Here is a 21,759-nt window from a genome sequence, read left to right on the forward strand (position 1 = left end):
AACGCGAAATAGATTAATTCTACGATAGTATCCCTTGTCCCGCCTTCTCGTGCAAAGATCAGTCCAATAATCGTCCTTCCTTACCGTGAGTGCCTTTTCGGGTGATCTACGATTAGCAACATGCACGCAACAATAATAGCAGTTGCTTAGCGATCGAAATCAAAGGTAACCTCTTCTGTAAGCAAACGTTCGACCTTCTAACGACGTCGACACAACAGAGCAAAAGGCATTGAGAAGCGCCCCCATTCTACCGAGGTCCTGTGGTCAATCGTTCGACCTTGCATAACACGACAACACCTCCAGGCGAGGTGCACTGCTAATCAGCTGTTGTTTGTCGCGCACGGAATGCTTATGCAAATGAACCAGCGGCTTTTCGTCATCGCGATCGGTGGGAAACTCTTATTGTGTGGTTTTGCTTTAGCGAGGAGTTTGCATTTTTTTTCGAGTAATTTTAGACTGAAAGTTAGGAAATATTAAAACAAAAGTAGTTAGCTGTAGAGGAGTAATTAGTGGATTGGTACAATGTGATGCTACTCTGCACTTGGGTAATGCGATGGTGCTGACATGCCGATCGTGAGACTGTGGAAGTAGCTAGTTGTTAGGAGCTGAAAGCGGTCCATGTCGCCGGTTTGATTGGAAGAAAATTGTTGCTGAACGGTTCATCTAATCGGTCGGTCCGACTGGCCAACGTTTTCTAAGTGTTAACGCTTAATTATACCTCTTTGTTCCCCCTGTGCGTAATCCCTGTAACGCAATGCGCAAGCACTAGCTCGAGATCCCAGTTGCAAACACAAAAAGGCACGTTCTTCGGAAGATGTATTTTTTTGTAGGCTTCCGGTAGCTGTAAGAATGCTTCAAATTAATTTTATCGACTATTTTCTTGCTCTAGACTTTTAGTTACTTATGTTGCAGGCATCGCTCTTTATGGCGTTCGAGCCCGAATGTCGAGACCTGCCGTGTAGGAGGATACATCAAGAATACGATCATATCATTTCGTTTCGACACATCGCTGACATGTTTTAATTGGTTAGCCGATGTTGTTTCCTAGGTTAGCATTCGCTTTGTATCGATATATTTACTTTTAACCCTCTTTCACACTCCTATGTTCCTAACTCGACCATACGTCCCGTTCAATTTTTTTCACCCTGGGGGTTGTACTTTTATTGTGCGAAATTACAGTAAATGTATAAGTTTCAATTAGGATGGTATCCACTAACGCAGAAACCAGTTGTTCATATTTTGTTGATCATAAATACCAAATAATATAGACGCTATCGTAATCGTAATAGGTAATAAATGAATTCAAAATAAAAATTACCATGTATGTTTTTTATATTACTTTAGTTAATGCTTTGTATTATTTAGATGTTATGTATATGCAATAGTTTGAAAAAAAAAGATATTGAATTGACTATAATGAATAGCGTTTAATCATACCTAGATGTTTATTTTTCGTTTCGTTTGAAAGGACGATGTTCAGGTTTTTTGGCAAAACCGTTTGTGAGAAAGGACAATAGCGGTTTCGTTACAATGACCCCTAAGAGCGATACGTTATAAGCCACACATGCAGCAAATTAGACTAGCTAGAGTCCGGTGAGCTGGTCATGGCACTGGACGTTCCTGTCTGTGAAGTCCTTTTAGATCGTCCACGTGGGTCGACTATGATAAGCCCAAATTCAGTTCGACTATGATAAGCCCAAAAATTAGTAAATGATAGCGCTCGACGTGTTTTCTTATAAACTGTTGTTCAATAAATTCAATTACTATACAAACTAGGTTTCTATTCAATAATTTGAAATTACCTTTACCTATATGCGTGAATATACAATTGGGTATAAATGATCACATTACAAGGAGATTTCGAATGTTCCAATGTATGTAAATGTTGTAAATAAAACAAATCAAATGTTTCAGTTTTTATAAAGCCATATATTAGGGAAAATTTCATTAATTTTTTTTAAATAAAATGAATTTTCTAAGTGCTGTAAAGGCATCCTGTATAGCAAATGATGAGGGCATATAGAGAAGCTAACCTCAGTAGAAGGTAACATAAACATTTGATGTCTAATTGCACAACATTTGCTAGACGTCACTGAGAAACGTCAGACTCATCTTCGTTCACCTTTCTTGAAAAAAGTTGCAGGACCTTACTGAGAACTTCTAAGCAGGTTTTCGAACATATTTCGGCGATAAAGATGTCGTACGTTGCCCGCAAAGGACCCGCCGTTTACTGTGAGTCAAAAAACCTGTTCTAAATCATGTGATTTGTTTTAGTGGCGCTGTTTTGCTTGAAACAAAAAGTGTTTTGATGCTAATGCCAGTTCCTTTGGTTCTGTAAATTACATAATGTTAAGAAAACTTTCCGCCAGTTAACTTGATGGATTTGATGGAAACAAAAGTTTGTTTACATTGCAATTTATAATTGTCTTCCTTTCTTCTAGCTGCGCTCAGCAAATGGGCCTATAATATGGCTGGTTTCAACCAGTACGGTGAGTATTGATTTGTTGTGACTGCCTCTAGGAATGCATCTGAACTATTTATTATCTACGCACTACATTTTCAAATTAGGCCTCCACCGAGATGATTGCCTGTATGAAAACGAGGATGTAAAGGAGGCGATCCGTCGTTTGCCGGAGAAACTGAAGGACGAACGCAATTACCGCATTACGCGCGCCCTCCACCTGTCAATGACGAAAACTATCCTGCCGAAAGAGCAGTGGACAAAGTACGAAGAAGACACCAAATATCTGGAACCTTATCTGCAGGAAGTGGAACGGGAGCGCGATGAAAAGTTGAAGTGGGAATCGAACAAGTAAATCACAATGCAATTCAGCTTATACGCGCTGCTGTGAGACCGTACCTAGTTGAAGACGGTTGCTAACACCTTCCCGGGGTGCAGTTGTTCTACAATCCGGGATCTACCACGGCAATAGTGTATTTGTGTGAAATATTAGGAATAAATCCAGTACCGTTGAAACATAAATAGTCCTGTGGTTGTTTATTTTCACAATTCAAGAAATTTCATTGAATTTCTAAGGATAACAGCAGGCTCAATTGCTCTAGAGCAGACGAAAGAAAGCGTGTCTAAACACTGTCAGCTGGTTTTGACAGATCTGAATGTTATTTGTTTACGTATTGTGTTTTGCAGATTTCTGCCGCGATGCAGATTTCGTTTCACTAACGTTATTCGGTTGAAAACAGCACATTTTCTTTCAATAGATAAATAATAACATAAAGACTGATAATTTAAGTAAGTCCTGTAAATGGTGTAGAGTACCTCTGTTATTTATTAGTGCATTCTTATGTTTAGTTTATACCATGAACCGGAACACCTGTGTAAGCTAAGAAGTTTTTCTTGATATTCTATCGATTAGCTATGAAAAAAATGCTCAGTTTTAAGGTGCTTACGTAGTAAATTCCCTAAAACCTTTTATTTGTGCTGGACTTCTTATGTTGTATATCAAGTTAAGAAAATGGCTTCTCTTATTGGCCGATAATCATCTTCTTACATATTCCATATGTACTCCACTTTGATACTGTTTTTGATAACAGAAGATCAGATAAAAAATATGTTTCAATAAGATAACAACAAAATTTTCTGCTAGTACATAAAGGAAGATTGAGTAGTTTTAGAATGTTGAGTATGTTTTTTTTTATTTAGAGTTATACTAGTATAATTTGTACAGTTTTCTACCAATTGCTTTAATAGCTCTGGTTTAATAATGAAAGCTCGCAAATTACCCATTTAACTTTTTGTGGGTTAAAGAGAGAGTTAAACATTAACTTACCACAGTTTGCTTCGTAGTTTAAACCATTCACGTTGGAACAAAAAAAAGTAATAGCCGTCATTAAACATCTATCATTTGTCCCGAGTTGCATTCGTTTGAGCAGCGCTTAACCGTTATGGTAACCTATTTTAATTACAGCTTACAAGTGCAATTACATCACCGCTCAGTTCTAGGCTTCCTCCACACCCTCCTGCCACCAACCGCGTCGAGTCAAAGGCCTGACTTTACTACGTCCCAGTATTTCGGGTTGTCCCATTTTGGTTTTTTGCTACCATCGGCCAAAACGTGTGCCAAACACGACGTCAAGTCCCCTCTCAAGTGCCAACCAGAGCCGGCGAAATCGTCAAAATTGTCCTAAATATTTTAGACTTTGACCGGTTTCCGCTAGGAAGAAGAAAAAAAGAATTCCCTGCTTGCAACCCGTCCTGCCCATTGGATTGGCACGAAGGAACACATGTCACTAGATGATGAACTTTAATGTTGATCTGAAAATATCTCCGGCTGGTTGTTGATTCTTGTATTTATATCAGTATTTATTTGGTACTCATGATGTATCCCCAAAACGCGCGCCTTCTCGTTGGCCATAATCTCCCTGCTGCACTTTTCTAGCTTTTCCCCAGCGCCCTGGGGAAAAACTTTGCAACGCAAAATTCTCGCAACGCGGCGTCGCCGTTCGTTTTTCTTGCGCACGCGTTACTGCGCATGAGAAACCGGCATTTGTTGGTTGTTTTACAAACTTTTTTTGGGGCTATTAACGATTGGGGCTGAAGAATTTGTAGCGAACAGAAATGGAAGCGGAATGTTTAGTGTGAATTTCGTTTCTGCCCGCTTTGCATCGGATTTTCGAACGAGCAGCAGCGTGAACGTGTTTCTTTAAAGAAAGAAGGATTTTGTTCAAAATCTTGGACCATGCTATACAATTATGTTCCAAAGCTTCCTTAACTTGCTTCAATAGAAACAAAGTGCAGCTTGCCAACGGCAGAATCAAGTGCTCGATAGTTTATGTCGTTTCTCGAACGCAATCATTCATTACGAGCATGACCAATTTTGCTGCTTAATTGCGTTATCAAGCTGGTTACGTTGGTGTTGTGCGTGTGTGTGAAACGCTAGCGCATCTCCGGTGGGGAATGCTGTGACGGCTCGGGCCCGATATCGGAGTGCAAATCGTTCCCGCTCTTGTTGCTTGTGTTGGTACCCGTGACGCTCCACGGGGAGCACTCAGTGCTGTGCTTCGATAGGAAAGAGCCCCCGCATGCTGATAGACCGGCGCCGTCGGTAGTTGTGGTGGGTTGGTGTGGGGTGTTGCCCCCCGAACGCGGGCCAATCGACAGCGTGCGTTTCCCGTTAATCGGCGGTCGGGCGGTGTCATCGTCATCATCGGAGCGGTTGTGCGTTCGCAGCGGCCATACCGTACGCAGGCATGTACTTGTCTGTCAGGCAGCGCAAGAGGTGATTACTGTTGTGTGCCGTTTTTTTGTTAGTGCGTTTTGTTGCTTGCACCCAGCCGGTTGGGTCGGGCGTGATAAGCGGTCTTTTCGGGGGACGGTGAAATTGGTAAAAATACAACCAAATGCAACCGGTGGGCTTCGTGCTGGCTCCCAGGGCGTCTCCATGACGACGTTTGTGGTTTGCTAGGTTTTGTTTCATGTGTGTGTGTGTATGTATGCGAGAGTGTACGTGTGCCGTGAGTTTTTAGTCTGACTGGACTAAAGCTTTCATAGAGTAGTAGGCTAGTACACCGTCCAAAATCGCGATTAGTGACAACCGATACCCGTTCGTTACCCCAAAACAACAACACTCAGTGTTTACATGCCAGGTGACAGTTCTACTTGCCCGTGTCAGTTCTATTGCGGTAGTATAAAATCGGAGCCGTTTCTAAAAACAAATCAATTCGCGGCGCTGCAACAACAGCGGTGATCAAGGGAACAAACGTGCACGCAGGTTTCTTTGTTGACATAAAGAAAGGGTGAGACCTTGTCCAGCGACAAACTGTGTGGCAAGAAAGAAAGGAAGGCCTCCAAGCGGCTTCCCAACGCCGGCAAGTGTGTTATACGGTTGATGATTCATCCCACAAGCGTTCGGTTCGAATTGCGATCCTGACTGTAGTTGGTAGCCGTTCCTTCGCGTTGCCCTGAACGTGCTACGGAAGTGGTGATCCTGAGAAGCTTGCAAAAATTCCCTGCCAGTAGATCCCTTTACTAACTTCCCGCCGCGGGTACGATCCTTGGTGAGACAAAGGAAGACGTTACCGGATCCTTCGCGCTTGAGGGAGTAATCGCCACCATGGTTCTGTTCGATCTCGATCGGCTCATTACCGATTTCTTCAAGACCACAGTCGTGCCGGGGATCGCGATTGGGCTGTGGTTAACCGATTTGTAAGTAAAATTTGCCCGGTTGCAAGTAATTCTGTCGCACTCGTACCCGTTACGGGTGCATTTCTTTGTGTCGTTGATCGTATGCACCACAGATATATCTCAATGTTATGTAAGTACGATCGTCCGTGGACGCTTCGTCCTGATGCAAGCTTGCTTCGGCGACAATCGTTCGTCTTTTCTTTATTTTTGAACACAATACGAACACGCATTCTCTTCGCTTCTGGAAGGATGTTAATAGAATTAAAAGCGGCTGAGGAGAATGTGAGGCGTGAACGCTTGTGAGAGTGCATACGGGAGGCAAAGGGCCCCTCAACAATCAAATGAAGCTGTAACGGTGGAGTCTGCCGTCTGAAGCTACCAGTGATCATAATACGCAGTTCTCTCCTTCACATCAATTTACTGCTATTTAAATTGTCGAATATTCATTGCCATTGATTGTAGTAATGTTCTTTGTTATATTATTATTACTATTATTCTGTTTCTTACTGGAAATGTTTGTTTTACAAGCCGCCTCGTAGATAATGCATCTGAGATGTTTTTGTTTTTTTTTTTCACTCTGTCTTTGTTATCTGCTTTGTTGCACAGTTTGCAATGCTTTTCTCTGTTTTGATTATTAGCTCACATTTTGCATCCGGGTCGTACGCTGCCAGGAATTTAGTTATGTAATGCAAGACTGAACTTTGTATTTCCTGGTTATCTATCAAGTTTGCAATTGCAGATTATACGAATGTCCTATCTAGGAACAAAAATTTACGCGATCATAGCGACGTGGAAAACATATAGCGATAGATAGAATTTAATGCATAAACAAATTAATAATACATAATTAATTCAGTTGTTTAATAGAAGCTGCAGTTCACAACAAATTGCTAGATGCAAGAAAAGCCGTATACAAAAAATAACTAATTACGAATAAATATATAAGGCCACAATTAGTGAAAAAATCACGTATGGATTGTTCCATTGTAACTGTATAATATAGCGCAAAACAGATAGAATCTAAGTCATAAGTTTTAAACCAAAAATAAGGAGAGTTTTTGGAAGAATGTTGTTACATGAAATGAATAAATGATTACATCAATATTCTGGCTAATCAGCCAGAAAGCAACTGACATCTGAAGAAGTAATTACTTGTGCCATGAATAATTGCATTTTTGTATATTTTTTTTACTACTGAACACCTAAAATACTTTTTTTTGTTTTAGTTAAGTTTTGAATTGTGGTTTAAATAATTTTTTTTGCATTTCTTGCAAATGTTATAACACTTCCTTACCTGAATTGTACATGCTATTACAATAATTCATCTTCTTATTCTGATTTGTTTCTTCGGTAACTTTCCGTTTCATTCATTCATTCGCGTGTGCAATAAAACAGCTTTTACTCAAGCCGGCAATAAAATAGCTGTTTATAAATATTCCCCTTTGCTAGAAAACATTTACTATGCCTTGCCCTTGGTTGGTTCCGAGTGCTGCACACCGATGCAGTTTAAACTCCAGGTTGGCTAGAGCCACGTTACCTTACAGATGCGCAGATTCGCGAGCCGTATCCCTACCTCGACGTACCGCCAATAAGCTGCCCCTGCATCGGTCCCCTTGTTTTCAGGGTCAAGTGCATGCGAATGCATGTGCAATTGCATTACACAAACTCGCACGGCAAAACCATCTCTCCCGGGTGTGTGCGTCGTTGCTTACGTGGGCCTCACACTATTCGTACTAACCGCACTTATCTCACCTCGCACTTGGCGATCGCAACGAAAGGATGCCGTTTCATTACACGCGCTGTTCGTGTTCCGTGTGGCTAAAGTTCCGTTTCAATTTACCCAAGTTCAAATTGGCGCACGTTTTACCACAGCTTGCGCGCTACGCAACGGCGTTGCGTGGGCACGTGTGTCGTTCTGCGCTTTTCCGATTCCCTGATCGTGGCACTAAAGTTGTTTCTTTTACTTCCACTCTTCCAGAATCGGCTACTGGGTGTGCTTCGCTTTGGTGGTGTCGTTTCTCGTCGCTTTCGTCCTGCTGCCGATATTCTTCAAATTTTCCTTCGAGCTGCAGAAAAAGATCCTGTTTCTCACCTTCAGTAAGTGACGCAGCTCCATCGATTCGATCGAATAGTTTATTTATGCATTCCATTCCACTAACTCTTTTTCTGCCTCGCTTTCGTTGCAGTTACCTATCCGCCAAATTTGGAGCTCAAGCGGCCAGAAAAGAGCGGCCTTTACGCGACACGCAACTTCTACATCAACTACCGCGACCAAGAGGAAGAGATCGATGTGGACATTGGCGTATGGCACGTGCTGCCGAACGATTTGGTGCACCGGTACGCGAAAGAGCTACACGTCGACGAGGTAAGCCGGCTAAAAATTTCCCACCGAATGCTGCCTCAGTGGGGCCAACCTCGGCTGGTGGATTTAAATTTGCGCGCTCTGCTGACGACCGCGCACATTTCGTGGCGCGATTGTGTCTGGTGACTATTTTTATAATTTTGTTACGGACGGTGCACCGATTTTGGGGTGACTCTGACGCGAATTTTCTTGTATTTGGACGAACCGTACAGCTAGCAGCGCATCGTCATTATTTTTGCAGTAGCAAAATGCGGACGTCACCATTGATCGTTTTGTTGTCTCGATTATGATCATTTTGATCCATTATGCAATTACACGATCGAGGGAGGCATATACGTTCCTGCGCCAAAGTTAGGGGTTGTTTTATTTTTAATAGCCCAAGGCTCGTTTTGATTCCCTTGAACGGGACGGAGGGGATCGATTTTCTCGATGGATCTGCTATTATCATGACGTACAGCTGAATCAGGTGCATGAATGCTACTCAGCTGAGTGGTACAATTTTAATCGCGTTTTTTTACTGCTCTTGAAGCCCTTCCCAATGGCACTTTACTTTCCGGTTGTTCGGTGTGGATTCGTGTGGTGTGATATAAATGTTTAATATCAATTTTACCGGATGTCAACTTTCACACGCGGTTACTGAAGGAAGAGAAGGTAGAGTGGTAGCAAAAAGGTTCGCTTTGATAGCGCGTGAAGTGGATGTTTGATAAACGAAGTGGAAAGAAAACACTATCGGTTTGTTCAACGAATGTGTTACTTATTGTAACATGACAAAGAAAGCAAGAAAAACTGAATCGAGGTAATTGCTACCACATACACGTCTAGTACTATTTAATGAGTTCAGATCGATTCGGGTGCTAATATGAACAGAAGAAACATGGCGTTAGGATACTTAGATATTAGGAAAAGAACATGGCGTTAGGATACTTAGATGAATTTCTAATAGACATTATAAGACATAAGATAGATTTCTGATAGACATAATAAATAGAAATAATCGCAACATTGAAAAAACCAAAATTGCCTGTTTCATCTATTCTACGGTTTTTTAGGCAAAATACCTAGTAAGAAAAGAACATAAATAGAACTAATAATCGTCCCAGTAAGAAATTGGCAAATCACCAAACTAAGCGCGATAATTTTATAATATTACAGTTATTTTTTATTTATAGGAATTTAAAATGTTGCGATTTACCAGCTATTTCTCTTGCTTATCTACAGGGAAGGATATCGAACGGCACTCTGCCTACGATAGATGGCAACGTAAGCAATGGTGGCAGCATATTGCCTGATGCGAAGAGTTCCGCTAGTGAAACGGAAAACAAGTATCGTGGCATAGAGCGAGTGTTCCAGAGAGACGGGTTCACTCTGACCAACGATGACCACCAGCGGGAACTGTTCGAGGAGTGTCTACGCGCGACAACGAACGATGTCGTCCTGTATCTGCACGGGAACACGGCCTCCCGAGGGGCGACCCATCGGGTTGAGCTATATCAAAGGTTGCGTGGGCTTAACTACCACGTGATAACGATGGATTACCGTGGGTACGGTGATTCGGCCACTGTTTCGCCAACCGAGCGAGGAGTCGTCTACGATGCACTAGCCGTGTATCAGTACATCACGAGTATCACGAAGAATCCGGTTTATCTGTGGGGTCATTCGCTTGGAACCGGCGTTTCAACGCATCTCTTATCGCTGCTGACCGAGATGAGCTTACCCGGGCCCAGAGCGGTCGTCCTGGAGAGTCCTTTCAATAACATTAAGGAGGAGATCTGTGCTCATCCGTTCTCGACGGTATGCTTACGAGCCATTGATTATGTGCCGGATGGTGATTAATTCGTGCGCCTCCTTTTTTGTTAGATGTATCGCCATTTGCCGTGGTTCGATTTTCTCGTTTCCAAACCCATGTACGACAACAAGCTGCGCTTTGAATCTGATCAGCATATAGGCGAGTTCCGCCAGCCCGTGTTAATCCTGCACGCCGAGGACGATCTCGTGGTGCCATTCAAGTTGGGATACAAGGTAAATTGGGAACAGAGAAAGTGGGTATTCTTCCGGCAACTTATTTTAATCCTTATTCACATTCCGTTTTGTTTAGCTCTACCGCCGGGCGTTGGACACGAGAGGCAAATCGTGGGGTCCGATCGAATTTCATCGGTTCGAAAAGACCAGTCATTATGGCCACAAGTACATCTGCCGAGCGCCGAATTTGCCAGAAATTGTTATACGATTTTTCCACGCGTACCGCAACGAGCAGTACTAGCGGTACTGAAAGTGGCAAGTGTAAAATTGAACCCAATTCAGTCCAGTTAGGACTGATGTATGTTGAGTTTGAGTGTCTAAATGTCGCTGGATTGTCCCGCAACGTGTGGAAGCCAAATCTGCCTTGTAGCATGTGGCATGTGCATTGATCCATTCAAAGCCAGGGAGTGCGTGCAATGCACCTAGAAAGGAGAACTCTTCACCTAGTAGTTGTTAGGAATTCGAAAATAACAGGGAAAGACGCGATACAAAGAAAGAGCCTAGCTCGATTGTGTAGAGCGGCTAGTTTGCTCGCGTGTCTATGACCAAATTAATTAGATTTTTCGAAATAAGCGTAGCCATTCGATTTGTAACAAGTGCTAGCAGATCACCGATAGTATAGGGTGTTCTGTGTATAGAATACGCGTTGTCGTTATTCAAATATCCTGTCATGATGTAATATCTTTTAGATGAGCTGTTTGAGACCAATGTCAATAAACAAAATTATGGGAAAAATATTTACTGCCTCCAAACGAGCTTTCTTGTTTACGTTACGATTACATTGAGAGAAATAACTCGCCGTAAAGTTGTGACGTTGTGTATTGGTATTTAAAAACATGTAAAACGTTTGAGTTAAATAGCAATAACTTCAGTTAAAAAGCGTTCAAGAAATTGTCTTACGATTATATAACAAAGAAGAAAATTCAGTATGGTAATAATTATCAAACCTTTTCAAAAACAAATCTGTTCTAAATAATTATAGAAGCGAGAAAATATAAGACAAAGAAGTGAGGTAATAAAATAGTGGAACTACTTCCATTTTCAACAATATTGAAGTTTATTCATTCGGTTTCTTTTTTAACAGTGATGTGTTGTTCCTTTGCCTTGTTTGCTTCTAACATCTTGGGTTTACAAAACGATATTAATAAAATAATGATAACGATACAAAACTTTACATTAACACATACTTCAACAGAGAGTGGTGCTTGGGACGAACGATTCCTGCGTATGCAGATGGATCAGTGGCTTTCGTGCCGTTTCCACAGAGCTTCCCTTATGATCTTACATTAAAGAACGATTACTGAACGAACAGCTCTTCCCGGATGTGGGGGTTTTCTACATTGATGGATAATTTATGTTCTTGACTAATTCCATTTTCCAGTGCGTTATCAAAATGTTTCTTTTAATTTGACAATCTTCCACCGTTATTTTGCTAACAAATTCACGCTCCCTTCAAGTAAACTACGTAGGATTTCGGTACTCCTTATGTTCCCATTTTCTTACATTTTCCCAAAGATCCGTTCTTATGTTATAATGACTATACCTAGCTCAGATCGAAAAACCTCATAGGCACTGATTTCGTTTTTTGTCAAGCTAAGCTACGCAGGAGGACTTACATCGATCGCCTCCGATGGTCGCTTTTTTACTGTTCACCTTCAACGTCCTTCTGTCGGCTTTGTACTTGTGCTAGATCCACCAAAAGAAGAACTATTCGTTGATAAAATAAACAATCTACTGGAGAATCTTACCGACCCAATCGAGCAAAAGAGTGAAAGAGAGCGATAAAGGGACATTTTGAGAAAGTTTCGAAGCTAGTAATAATTCTGCGAGTTTGTCGAACAGCACTGAAGTAAACTAAGTGGCATCATATCGTTTTTCCTGTTTCGTTACAAAGCTGCTATCAAATATAAAACTTGTCGTTACAAAGTAGCGTTTTCGTAGCGTAATGCATGGTTCGAGAAATATGTGTATATATATTTTTTTTGTGTGATTTGAATTGCTAATTTTACCATTTTTTTTGGGGAGATTGTGTTTTGTGTTCGAGCATCCAAGAAGCGGAAACCGTAGACGCTAAGGAGACATTTTTGTTTGCTAGTTTGGTGATCTTAGTTTTGTCAACGTTTTACGTAAGGTTTAGAAGATTGAGAGGTGATACTTTTTTCCTGACAGTGATTTATAAGCCGATCACTATGTTCCACCATATAAATGCTCCTTTGGCAGAGATGCGTTCGCTTCCTGTGATTTTTTAACCATTTGGCCAACGGTTGTGCACAAAAATGTCCTACTGGGTCCAGGGCCATCGTAATCTGAAACAAGTGAAGATTCTGTCAATACTAGAAAAGCTACATACGCTTGAAGTCTGTTTAGTCAAACACTCTTGCTATTCGGATTAGTTACACTCTCTTGCAATGCGTTAAGGAAGAGCTGAAGTTATTTTACTATCAAGTTATTTTTACACGTCGCAATAGGATTTTTGCCATGAGTCATAGGATTAAAAACTAATAGTTAAAAGCAAAAAAACAAAATAAAAACTCAAAAGACAGTTGTTGGCAGGTGTCGTTAGAACAGAAGTTAATATAATATTTGAAAAATCTGATAAAAAAATAAAAATCTGATAAAAAATTAAAACCTGAGCAAAAAACAAATGGAGTTGAAATGTGTTAAAAAACAATTAGTTGAAAAGCAGCTCATCTAGTTACTTTTTGCAGTGTTAGTATCTTAAGAAGTTACTGAGTCCTTTCACCTATTTTGTGTATCCATGACCAATTGGTTGTTAGAATCAATCGAATAGAGCACACATTTTAATAGCGAAAACCATAAGGAATTAGCTTATGTGAAGGAACATTCTCACGCTAGGGACTTACGAAACGATTGGCAGATTTGCTGGTCATTGCGCCGCGATCTAGTATTAAGCGAGTTTTACAGACGGAGCTATTACTTTGTTTCAACCGCACAATCGAAATTCTTAGTGGCATAACAAAAAAAGCCAAACAAGATGCTTACTAAATGGAGGAAAAAATGGAAAGACCAACCACCGGGCAGCAAAAAGGACGTGCGAAGAAAAGCCGATACACGAAAGCTTTAGACGGGACGGGATAGGGGCAGAACAAATGTTGGTCCGGCAAGCCGCAGTGGCCTCGGTACAACGCGGGATCGGGGTGTCACTAATCTCTAAGCACGGGTAGTGTTGACCTTCCGGGGAGTAACGGGGTGAGAAGATAAAACGAGAATCAGCATTAACGTGTGGACCACGTCCGTCGGGAGGAAAAAGAGGGCAGCCGTCACCACCGGGGTAATGGCAACCGATGCGATTCGTGGCCGCAGTACTTACAGCTGCATGGACAGTATCTTCGGATTCGGGCAGGCTTGGGGAGCCCGCACGTGGCACGGTTTGTGGCACTGGATCGTACAGTCCCGGCATTCGTAGCCCTGCTTGCCTAGACGGCGCGGTATGCTGCGGTTGCAGACAAAGCAAAGGACCGCGCTGGAATTACAAGCAAACGGTCAGATGTTGCAGCTTATTTAAAGAATGCGTGCTTCTCACCGATCGATGTGTTTCGCCACAAAAGTGTGATCGTTATAAATGTGCAGCTTGGTACCCTTGCGCTTCCAGTTCTTCTGCTTGGTGGCCACCTCGAGCGGAACCAGATAGTGCCGGACGACGTTATTCTCGGTCGTCTCGAGCAGCAGCGTCGATTCCTCGTGCACGTACGTTCGCCCACTGCCGGTCGACATTCCTGATATGGCGGAAGACTCCGAGATGGACGACTTGCGTGACAGATTGCGGAAGATGTTCGATCCTGCGAGGTACATAAAGAATCGATATAAGCAAAATAGTGATCAGTGAGTTACTCGCCAAAATCGAGCCGTATGAAACCAACTTTGATCAAACGATGGTCCTCGGCTGAGCGTTGAGGACGCGCTACGCATATTATCTCCCGGCGTGGTCGGGCTGTACTGCGGTACGTCCAGGGATTTCGACTTCTTCGACGGTGTCAGCTTGTTGCGCAGCGTGCCGAAAATGTTTCGCGGTTTCTTAAGCGGTGGCGCCGAGTTGATGCTAATAGGAGCGCTGTTGCTCAAGCTGGCCGACATGGATTGCGAGGTGGCGGAAGCGGAGGAGAGTGCCGGCGAGGCCGGGGTTGATTCTGATTTTCCACCATTAATCGGGCTCAGCTGCCCGGTGGCTGTTGGCTTCAAGAAGGAGTTGTTCTGTGGGAGATTGCAACAGTATTAGTTTAATTTTGTTGAAGCGTATAGTTGATCGTTATGCTGGAACTAGGAATTGTTCAACGTTTACCATTCGATTAGCTTCGGCTGCTTGGAATCGTTGGTTCCGTTCTGTCATCGTTTGTGCCTTAGTGGGCAATTGTTTGGATGGTGAAGATGGAGACGTTGAGGTGCCATTTACCAAATGTTTATTAGCCCCCGTAGGGCTCGCCGTTGCTCCCGGTGTACTTGTAACGGCATCTGTAAAAATATCAGGATTAAAACAAACATAAATGTACCCATTTCATCAAATATATGACTTGCTGTTCTTCACAAAACAAAGGAAGAAACGAAAAAACATCACAAAGGCACACTTTTAAATGAAACGAAACTTTTAAAACCATTTCAAGCAAGTTGAGGAAAAAGGATACCAATTCGCGTAGCTTGGAACGGAACGACACTCTGCTGGAGGGAGGAACAAATGGACAAAAAAGAATCTCTAGATACTCAAGTATATTCGACGATCGGTAACGTTTTGTATCCCGTTTTTTAGAGCTTTTTTTGAGCTGCAATCGAAGCGCATGCAGAATGATATGAAAAAAAGGACATTTTTCACGTCGGTCTAAGACTGTGTGCGGATGTTTGGTGGTGTAATGAAATCTTCCGAGCCATAAGCGAATCATGCTTGTATTTGTAGTTAAGCAGCTAAAATGCAACAAGTGCACTGATTTCCAGGCAAATGATATTCGTTAGTGCAAAACTGTTCAAAAAATATCGCAAACCCAATCCTGATTAGTGTCTATTAATGGCAGTTCGAGCGCAGCAGGCTAAAATATCTTTACTCACATAGATCTCTCTTCTCAGTGCAATTGATTCATAGAAATTGGCAGAAATTTCCTTACATTGTCTTTAGGGTGTGTATTGTACTTTAATGCTCGAATCAACACTATACGTAATCTGATATTCGAAGGAAGTGAATTTACGGAGCAACAGTTATGTATTCTTGTCTTCTTAGATGGCCCTGGAGCTACAAAGCTGCTGTGCGGTGAGCTATGATGCGCTACTGAGCATGCCGTTTCCTGTTTCGACACCGTATCCATAGCAACTAAGGACATTACTTAGCATGACGGAACATGCAGATTGACAGTAGCGACTAAGGTGATAGTAATCAAATAGTATCAAAATGAAATGGATACGATGCGATAAACACAAGCAAATTTTGCGAGATCTTGATAAACCACAAGAAAATAAAGCGACCTACAATTTCCAACAGTGAGTGAAGTTTATTCATCGAGTACAACTACAACACCGATTGAGCCATCAACAAATAAATTAAACTAATGGACACAAAATAAAAATCATTTCGCCAAACAGATTCTGTTTCAGGGATTAAGTTCGAAACTGGACACCATAATAAAGAAACACAGCGCACAGCATTGGTTGTTAGATGAGCAGCGAAGATTGAAGATTTGCTTTACGAATTAGACGATTGCTCGTGCGCTTAGATAGAGTGTACGTGATGTTGTGTTGAGTAAAAGTTTGGCAAAAAATAAGTCTTGTATTTGGTATTTGATATTGATTTAATATTCTGAAACAATAAATAGAGAAAAGAAAATAGATAACAGATAGATAAGGGATTATGTGAGAAAATATACTTTTTCTTTACATTTCTTGAAAAAAAAAGTTAGATAATCGTTAGATATAATTCGCCCGAAAATATGTTAAAAGCGCCACGATGTGTTGGTATACAGTTGCGTCATGTAATGAGAATGCGGTATGCTGGTGGCGAGAAGTCATAAGAGAAGATTCCATTTCGTAAATCAAAAAAAGGAAAATAAACGACAGTGAAACGCAGATATACGGGTTTTGGTGCAAAAATCTATCTCTTGCTTGTTTGGGAGATTAACGGAAACTTTTCAGAAAATGCTTCATACAAGTGCATCACAAGTAAATTTTATGTAAAACATAATAATAATGATAAAAACGGAATGTGTTTCGTCGTTGGGAAACTTGAGCAAATGGTCAAAACCCAACATCAAACACGATAGCACTGCAGTGAAAAGGAACAAAACCAAACTAATTGAAAAAAAAAACTAAATCACAAAACTAACAAAAGTAACGAAAATAGCTAACTAGACAAATAATGACACACATAGTGCAAAACAACTTTGAACGAAATATAAAATATATTGAGCACTGTACAACAAAACAGATAAATGATCGTGTGAAAGTGAGTGGCAAAACTGGTAACGATAACGAATAGACACAAACAGTGCGCAGTACGATTGTACGAAAGTGGATAAACAAAACGATGATCGGAATTACTATGTCTCGCAGGGAAAATTTCATGAGAAAACCATAGAACCATAGATTGGTTTCTTGTTAATTACACTTACCTCGAGCAAAATTGGACATTCCGTTCGTCTGGAAGGATGGTTGGGTAAACTGTCGCCTTGCCGCTGGAACCGGTGGGGAATCGATGAACACGAACTAGTAGGATCGAAGAGATCGTTTGAACGATATTATCAGGACATTCGCATTGTTATAGAACGATGCGTTCACGTGCAATAGTCCAACTTACCTCAACCGTTAGAGAACCGGTAATGTTTTCTGTTTCGTAAGGACGAGGCTGCAATTCGAGGATCTGAGTCGTGGCCGGACCGTTGGCCAATTCGTCGATGCCAACCAAGCCCAATCCAAGGAACTTTTGTCCGCCCGCTGCATGGAAGACGTAAAAATGTTTTAATAAGAGCGTGGAAAATAAATAGTACTCGGCATGCTGTAAAAAAGGTTAATCTGCGAATTCTCTAAACAGAAATTGTTTTGTAAGCGAGTTTGTTAGCGTACTGATCTTGTTTGTCATGTAAAAAGCATCTAATGGTTATCAATCTATCTACACCATGCATAATATACGAAAACATACTCTTCTACATAAGTGAGCACGACATCAAGTTGAGGTTAATTGCACTCGAATGATCAACTGAACGACAATTGAATGTGATAAAACAAGAATATTGAATTAACATTCGCAATGCTCACGTTACAGCATTTGTACACAATTCACGTGGGAATTGCTATAATAAATGGCTTATTAAATACGCTACATATCATTTTACGCATCCTATTACGATAGCACATCTCTATGCAGTACGGTTTTCCACTCACATGCAGTACGGGGTTTAGATTGGTTAGTATCGGAACATGCGGGATCACCACCGGCGTCGAGAGCGGATGGTTCAGGTTCTAGCGCACGATCAGTATCGTCCTGCGATACGGCACTTGGCTCGGGACACTCGGCAACGGTGGCTAGGGCACCATCGCTGCCGTTGTCCGGTTCGTTTGGCACGCTCGTGTTAGTACTGTCGACGCTGGGCGTCGACGGAGGCATGCAGGGCGCCATTGTCGCCGCACTGGCCGTCGGAGACGAAACCTGTAGAGGATCGCTGCCAGCATCCTCACAGGTCTCTTCCTGGTCGGCCTCTCGATCAGCCGTTGGATTATCTTTACCTACTGCTACAGTATCGTACACCTCGAATAGGAGTTCGGTAGAGTGGTTCGACAGGTCACTACAGGGAAGATATGCAGGTGGGAGAGACCGATCGTTCCATACATCGAGAGGAAAGAAGAAAAAATAAAAGATACCACCAAATTAAAATTTTGGTCGCACTAAACGTGCTACAACGGAACGGACTACCATATTCGCTAAATCGACATACATAAGAAGGATCTCTCACAGGATGTGGTTACTTACAACAAGAAAGATTCGTCCCAGTACGGGCTTTGGCTTTGCTTAGATGTTGATTGGTGCTTCTGAGCTGGTTCATCCATTTCGATCACACAGTACGGCTTAGTGCACTACAGAACAGAAGTAATGAGAGTGTTAATGGCATTTATTCGTTTGTTCTTGGCACACAAAAAAAAACGTTAACGCACCTTAAGAAGTCCTTCCGCTTTGAGAACTTTGACTAGAAGCTTTCTCGGCGATGCCGACAGGCCGGTACCGTACGCGTCGTCCTGATATGCTCGATATCCATCATTGTATCCCTGAAAGAAAACAGAACGAGTAAACGAGGAGATCATTGACAACATTCAGGGCAGTTACTCACGCCATAGCCATAGTCTGATGTGACCTCATCGGACTCTTCGCCCATTATGCGCGGACAAGTGGAGTAGATAGAGAAATCCACCGGATACACGACATCCCGGATAGATCCGATCAGCAATTCCGTGATGAGATCGATCTGTTTCTTCTCGTCCTGCGTGTTGGCGGTTTTCAGCGGTCCAATGCTGTTTAGATGAATTTTAATCTACAAATGAAGCGCACGATAAGCGTTAAAAAACCATCGCCAACTCGTCTTTCCTGACGATCGTTCCTGACACTCACGTCCGGATAGCCCTCGAGTTTCATTTCTCCCTTGAGCGCGATGTAGTTAACGATAACGCTGACACGGGACTTCAGTCGCGAAATGGTTGCCTTGTAGTGGGACACTTCCGTTTTCTGGTTGTTCGATTTGAATGCCTTGATCTGCAGGACGGGCGTGGTATCGACGTCGAACAGCAGCTCGACTTCGTTCGGTTGGTCGGTCGGTTCACACAGGATGCTCGACAGGTTCGGAGGCAGACTCTCGGGAAGCACTCGCACAATTTCGACGATCATCTCGTGCTGCTCGACGTGCGTCAGGAGGGCCGTGTTGACGGACGATACCCAGTCCTGCAGCAACTTGTTAACCACCACGAGGTCGGAGTACAACCAGCGGAACAGATGGATCCCCCACTTAGTTATTTCCTGTTCGAGGAAGCGACACAACAAATGAATATCAAACCAGGGATAATCTTCAGGATTTTGGTTTCATGGATGCGTACTTACCGGATTAGCTCCATTGATGTTCGACGGTGGAATTATGGGACGCTTTTTCTGCGTCAGTTCCGGGCCGGGGCTCATGCGGGAAATTCGTTTGCGAGCGATCATGGCACCGCCGCCACCTCCCATTCCACCGCCACCGAAACCACCGCCGGGTCGTGCACCACCGGCCACACCACCGGCACCGCCATTACGGACTTGCGACAGGATGGCATCCTGCAATGATGCGTCAAGAAGTTTATCAAGCACAGAGCCAAGTTTTGAGAATGCATGTTAAAAAATTAAATAGTCCCATACGGTGTTTTTACTGATTAAATATATTAAATATAATCCTAGTATTGCACCTTCGGTGTATCACTAATATGCCATGGATGTTTCTAGTTAATATTTGAAGTTTTATATAAAGTGTATTTCTCGATCGTGTATTCTGTAGATGAAACTATCCTTTCATCTACAAAATGCAATTGTCGTTTTTTTTACACTTTTTACCATTAGAAAAGCAACATAAATGAAAAAACTGGCAAAAGCAAAATGCTCAACTAATTGTGGTTGGTTTACCCTACCGATTTTTAGATCAACGACTCCACGATCAATGTACAGTGGTTTGTAGACATAGTAACATACACCATTTGTGTTGTTATCATTATATTAGAAATCATTACATTCAATGTAATCATAATAATTATAAATCGAAAAGCATTGTGTAAATCGCCAAATATAACAGTGTTTCAGGTAACATATGTAATATATCTTAAAAAAAAAATTTCCGGAATCGAACAGAAATAACATCCTCAAAAGATCAACAGATCCTTTTCCCAATCTCCAATTCGGTTGATTTATTGTGAATACATTTACTTTTTTTTAGTAAAATATTAAAATCTGAAAACATTTTTTTTTATCCTTACAACGTAAAAATGATGTCCCATTTGACAGCAATTTTCAAAGGACCTCACTTACCTTCTTGGTGAGCACTTCCTTCGGTTCGGACAGGCGCGTGCCACCGACCGCAACGGCCACACCAGTAGAAACCACCGGTGAAGCCACGCTAGCCGTAGTTCCGGTCACGGCAGAACCGGCGGCACCTTCCACGGTCCCACCGGTCGTGGCGCCCTTCCGCAGGACGTACTTGTCGTAGATCAGCTTGGTCGCGAACACTAGCGAAATCACTACCACGATCAGCGCGAACAGTAGCATGACGAACGTATCCATCGTTAGATCACCGGCTCCTTCAAATACACAGATATAGTCGTCAATTTGATCAGCCAAGTCTTCGGCCATAGCAGTTCGGTCCTACGCGGCCACACGACATAACCATACGGCGCACTGTGGGGTTGGGTCGGGTCGGGTAGGTGGTTGGTGTTGGTGGTGGTTTGGAAGGTGAAGGATGGTGATGCTGGTGATAATGTATCAATGTTTGGATTGTTTATTACTCAATATGCTTGAATTTTTTCGTATCGATTATTCACTCCACCACGGGACGCACGCGGGGTTTTCAGGGGTTTCGGTACTCGGTGGAACACGACGGAAAACACGGACAACGAGCGCGATTTAGAAACAAAACGCATAGATATTAAACACTGAATAATGGGACACGCAATAGTTCGGTAAAGTTTGCTTTGGCATTATGTTTTGAGTTGGATATGTCAGCAGTTTTCATTCGTTATTTTTACATAAAACATAGACACTGTACGGTGCAGTAAATTGAATAGTTAACAAAGTTTAATAAGCTGAATATCATGCCATGATGTGGACATAAACATCATATCATGAATGGTTTTATTTTAGTTGTTTCACAAATTCATCGTACCGATCCATCGTATCACGAATGATTCAATAAAGAACGTATCGTACAAGGATAGATTATTTTTATAATCAGTTAACTGATTTTCAAAGCCTGACTGATTCAAAATTACATCTATTTTAATAATATAATGTTTTAATTATTATGTAATTGAATTGTATTTAATTTAGTAATAAAATGTTGTTACATTTTTATTTACTTTTGACTTTTCAATAATAAGTTATATATTAAATTGAAATAAATTTAATATATTTAATAAATTTATATATCTTACAACTCAAGTTAGCACAATCATATAAATATGAAAGAAATGGATAATTTTTTTGAGAAAATGTTTCAACCGTTATACGTTTAGTAATCCTTTG

The 21,759-nt window shown here is 41.8% G+C and overlaps 3 protein-coding genes across 5 annotated transcripts; 2 read left to right on the top strand and 1 right to left on the bottom strand.

Moving 5' to 3' along the window:
* Positions 1 to 2,009: 2,009 nt before the first annotated feature.
* LOC128726512 (cytochrome b-c1 complex subunit 7-like) lies at positions 2,010 to 2,968 on the top strand. Its single transcript, XM_053820330.1, has 4 exons — positions 2,010 to 2,037; positions 2,107 to 2,232; positions 2,442 to 2,489; positions 2,569 to 2,968. Exons 1-4 carry the CDS (start codon positions 2,010 to 2,012, stop codon positions 2,814 to 2,816), a joined length of 450 nt encoding a protein of 149 aa, XP_053676305.1. The 3' UTR covers positions 2,817 to 2,968.
* Positions 2,969 to 6,063: 3,095 nt separating this feature from the next.
* On the top strand, positions 6,064 to 11,549 carry LOC128720731 (lysophosphatidylserine lipase ABHD12). 2 transcript variants are annotated; one of them, XM_053814425.1, is made up of 6 exons: positions 6,064 to 6,163; positions 8,121 to 8,239; positions 8,329 to 8,507; positions 9,723 to 10,295; positions 10,362 to 10,523; positions 10,600 to 11,549. In XM_053814425.1, the coding sequence occupies exons 1-6, from the start codon at positions 6,072 to 6,074 to the stop codon at positions 10,762 to 10,764; spliced, it is 1,290 nt and encodes a 429-aa protein (XP_053670400.1). In that variant the 5' UTR covers positions 6,064 to 6,071; the 3' UTR covers positions 10,765 to 11,549. The 2 variants fall into 2 exon arrangements, with proteins under 2 accessions (XP_053670400.1, XP_053670401.1); XM_053814426.1 differs by lacking the exon at positions 6,064 to 6,163 and adding an exon at positions 7,914 to 7,965 and having other exon boundaries at positions 10,600 to 11,548.
* Positions 11,550 to 11,559: 10 nt separating this feature from the next.
* On the bottom strand, positions 11,560 to 20,885 carry LOC128720730 (uncharacterized). Of its 2 annotated transcripts, XR_008410767.1 has the most exons (15): positions 20,551 to 20,885; positions 19,600 to 19,809; positions 19,117 to 19,518; positions 18,839 to 19,039; positions 18,666 to 18,776; positions 18,484 to 18,587; positions 18,240 to 18,298; positions 17,314 to 17,450; positions 17,129 to 17,222; positions 14,824 to 14,993; positions 14,405 to 14,735; positions 14,068 to 14,323; positions 13,855 to 14,007; positions 13,388 to 13,715; positions 11,560 to 12,829 (listed from the first exon to the last, which is right to left on the bottom strand). XR_008410767.1 is itself a non-coding variant. In XM_053814424.1 (14 exons), exons 1-14 carry the CDS (start codon positions 20,869 to 20,871, stop codon positions 12,805 to 12,807), a joined length of 2,916 nt encoding a protein of 971 aa, XP_053670399.1. In that variant the 5' UTR covers positions 20,872 to 20,885; the 3' UTR covers positions 11,560 to 12,804. The 2 variants fall into 2 exon arrangements, 1 of the variants encoding a protein (XP_053670399.1); XM_053814424.1 differs by lacking the exon at positions 13,388 to 13,715 and having other exon boundaries at positions 17,898 to 18,298.
* Between the last annotated feature and the right edge of the window lie 874 nt (positions 20,886 to 21,759).

Source organism: Anopheles nili, chromosome 2 (genome assembly GCF_943737925.1).
Source record: "Anopheles nili chromosome 2, idAnoNiliSN_F5_01, whole genome shotgun sequence".
NCBI classification, from domain to species: Eukaryota; Metazoa; Arthropoda; class Insecta; order Diptera; family Culicidae; genus Anopheles; species Anopheles nili.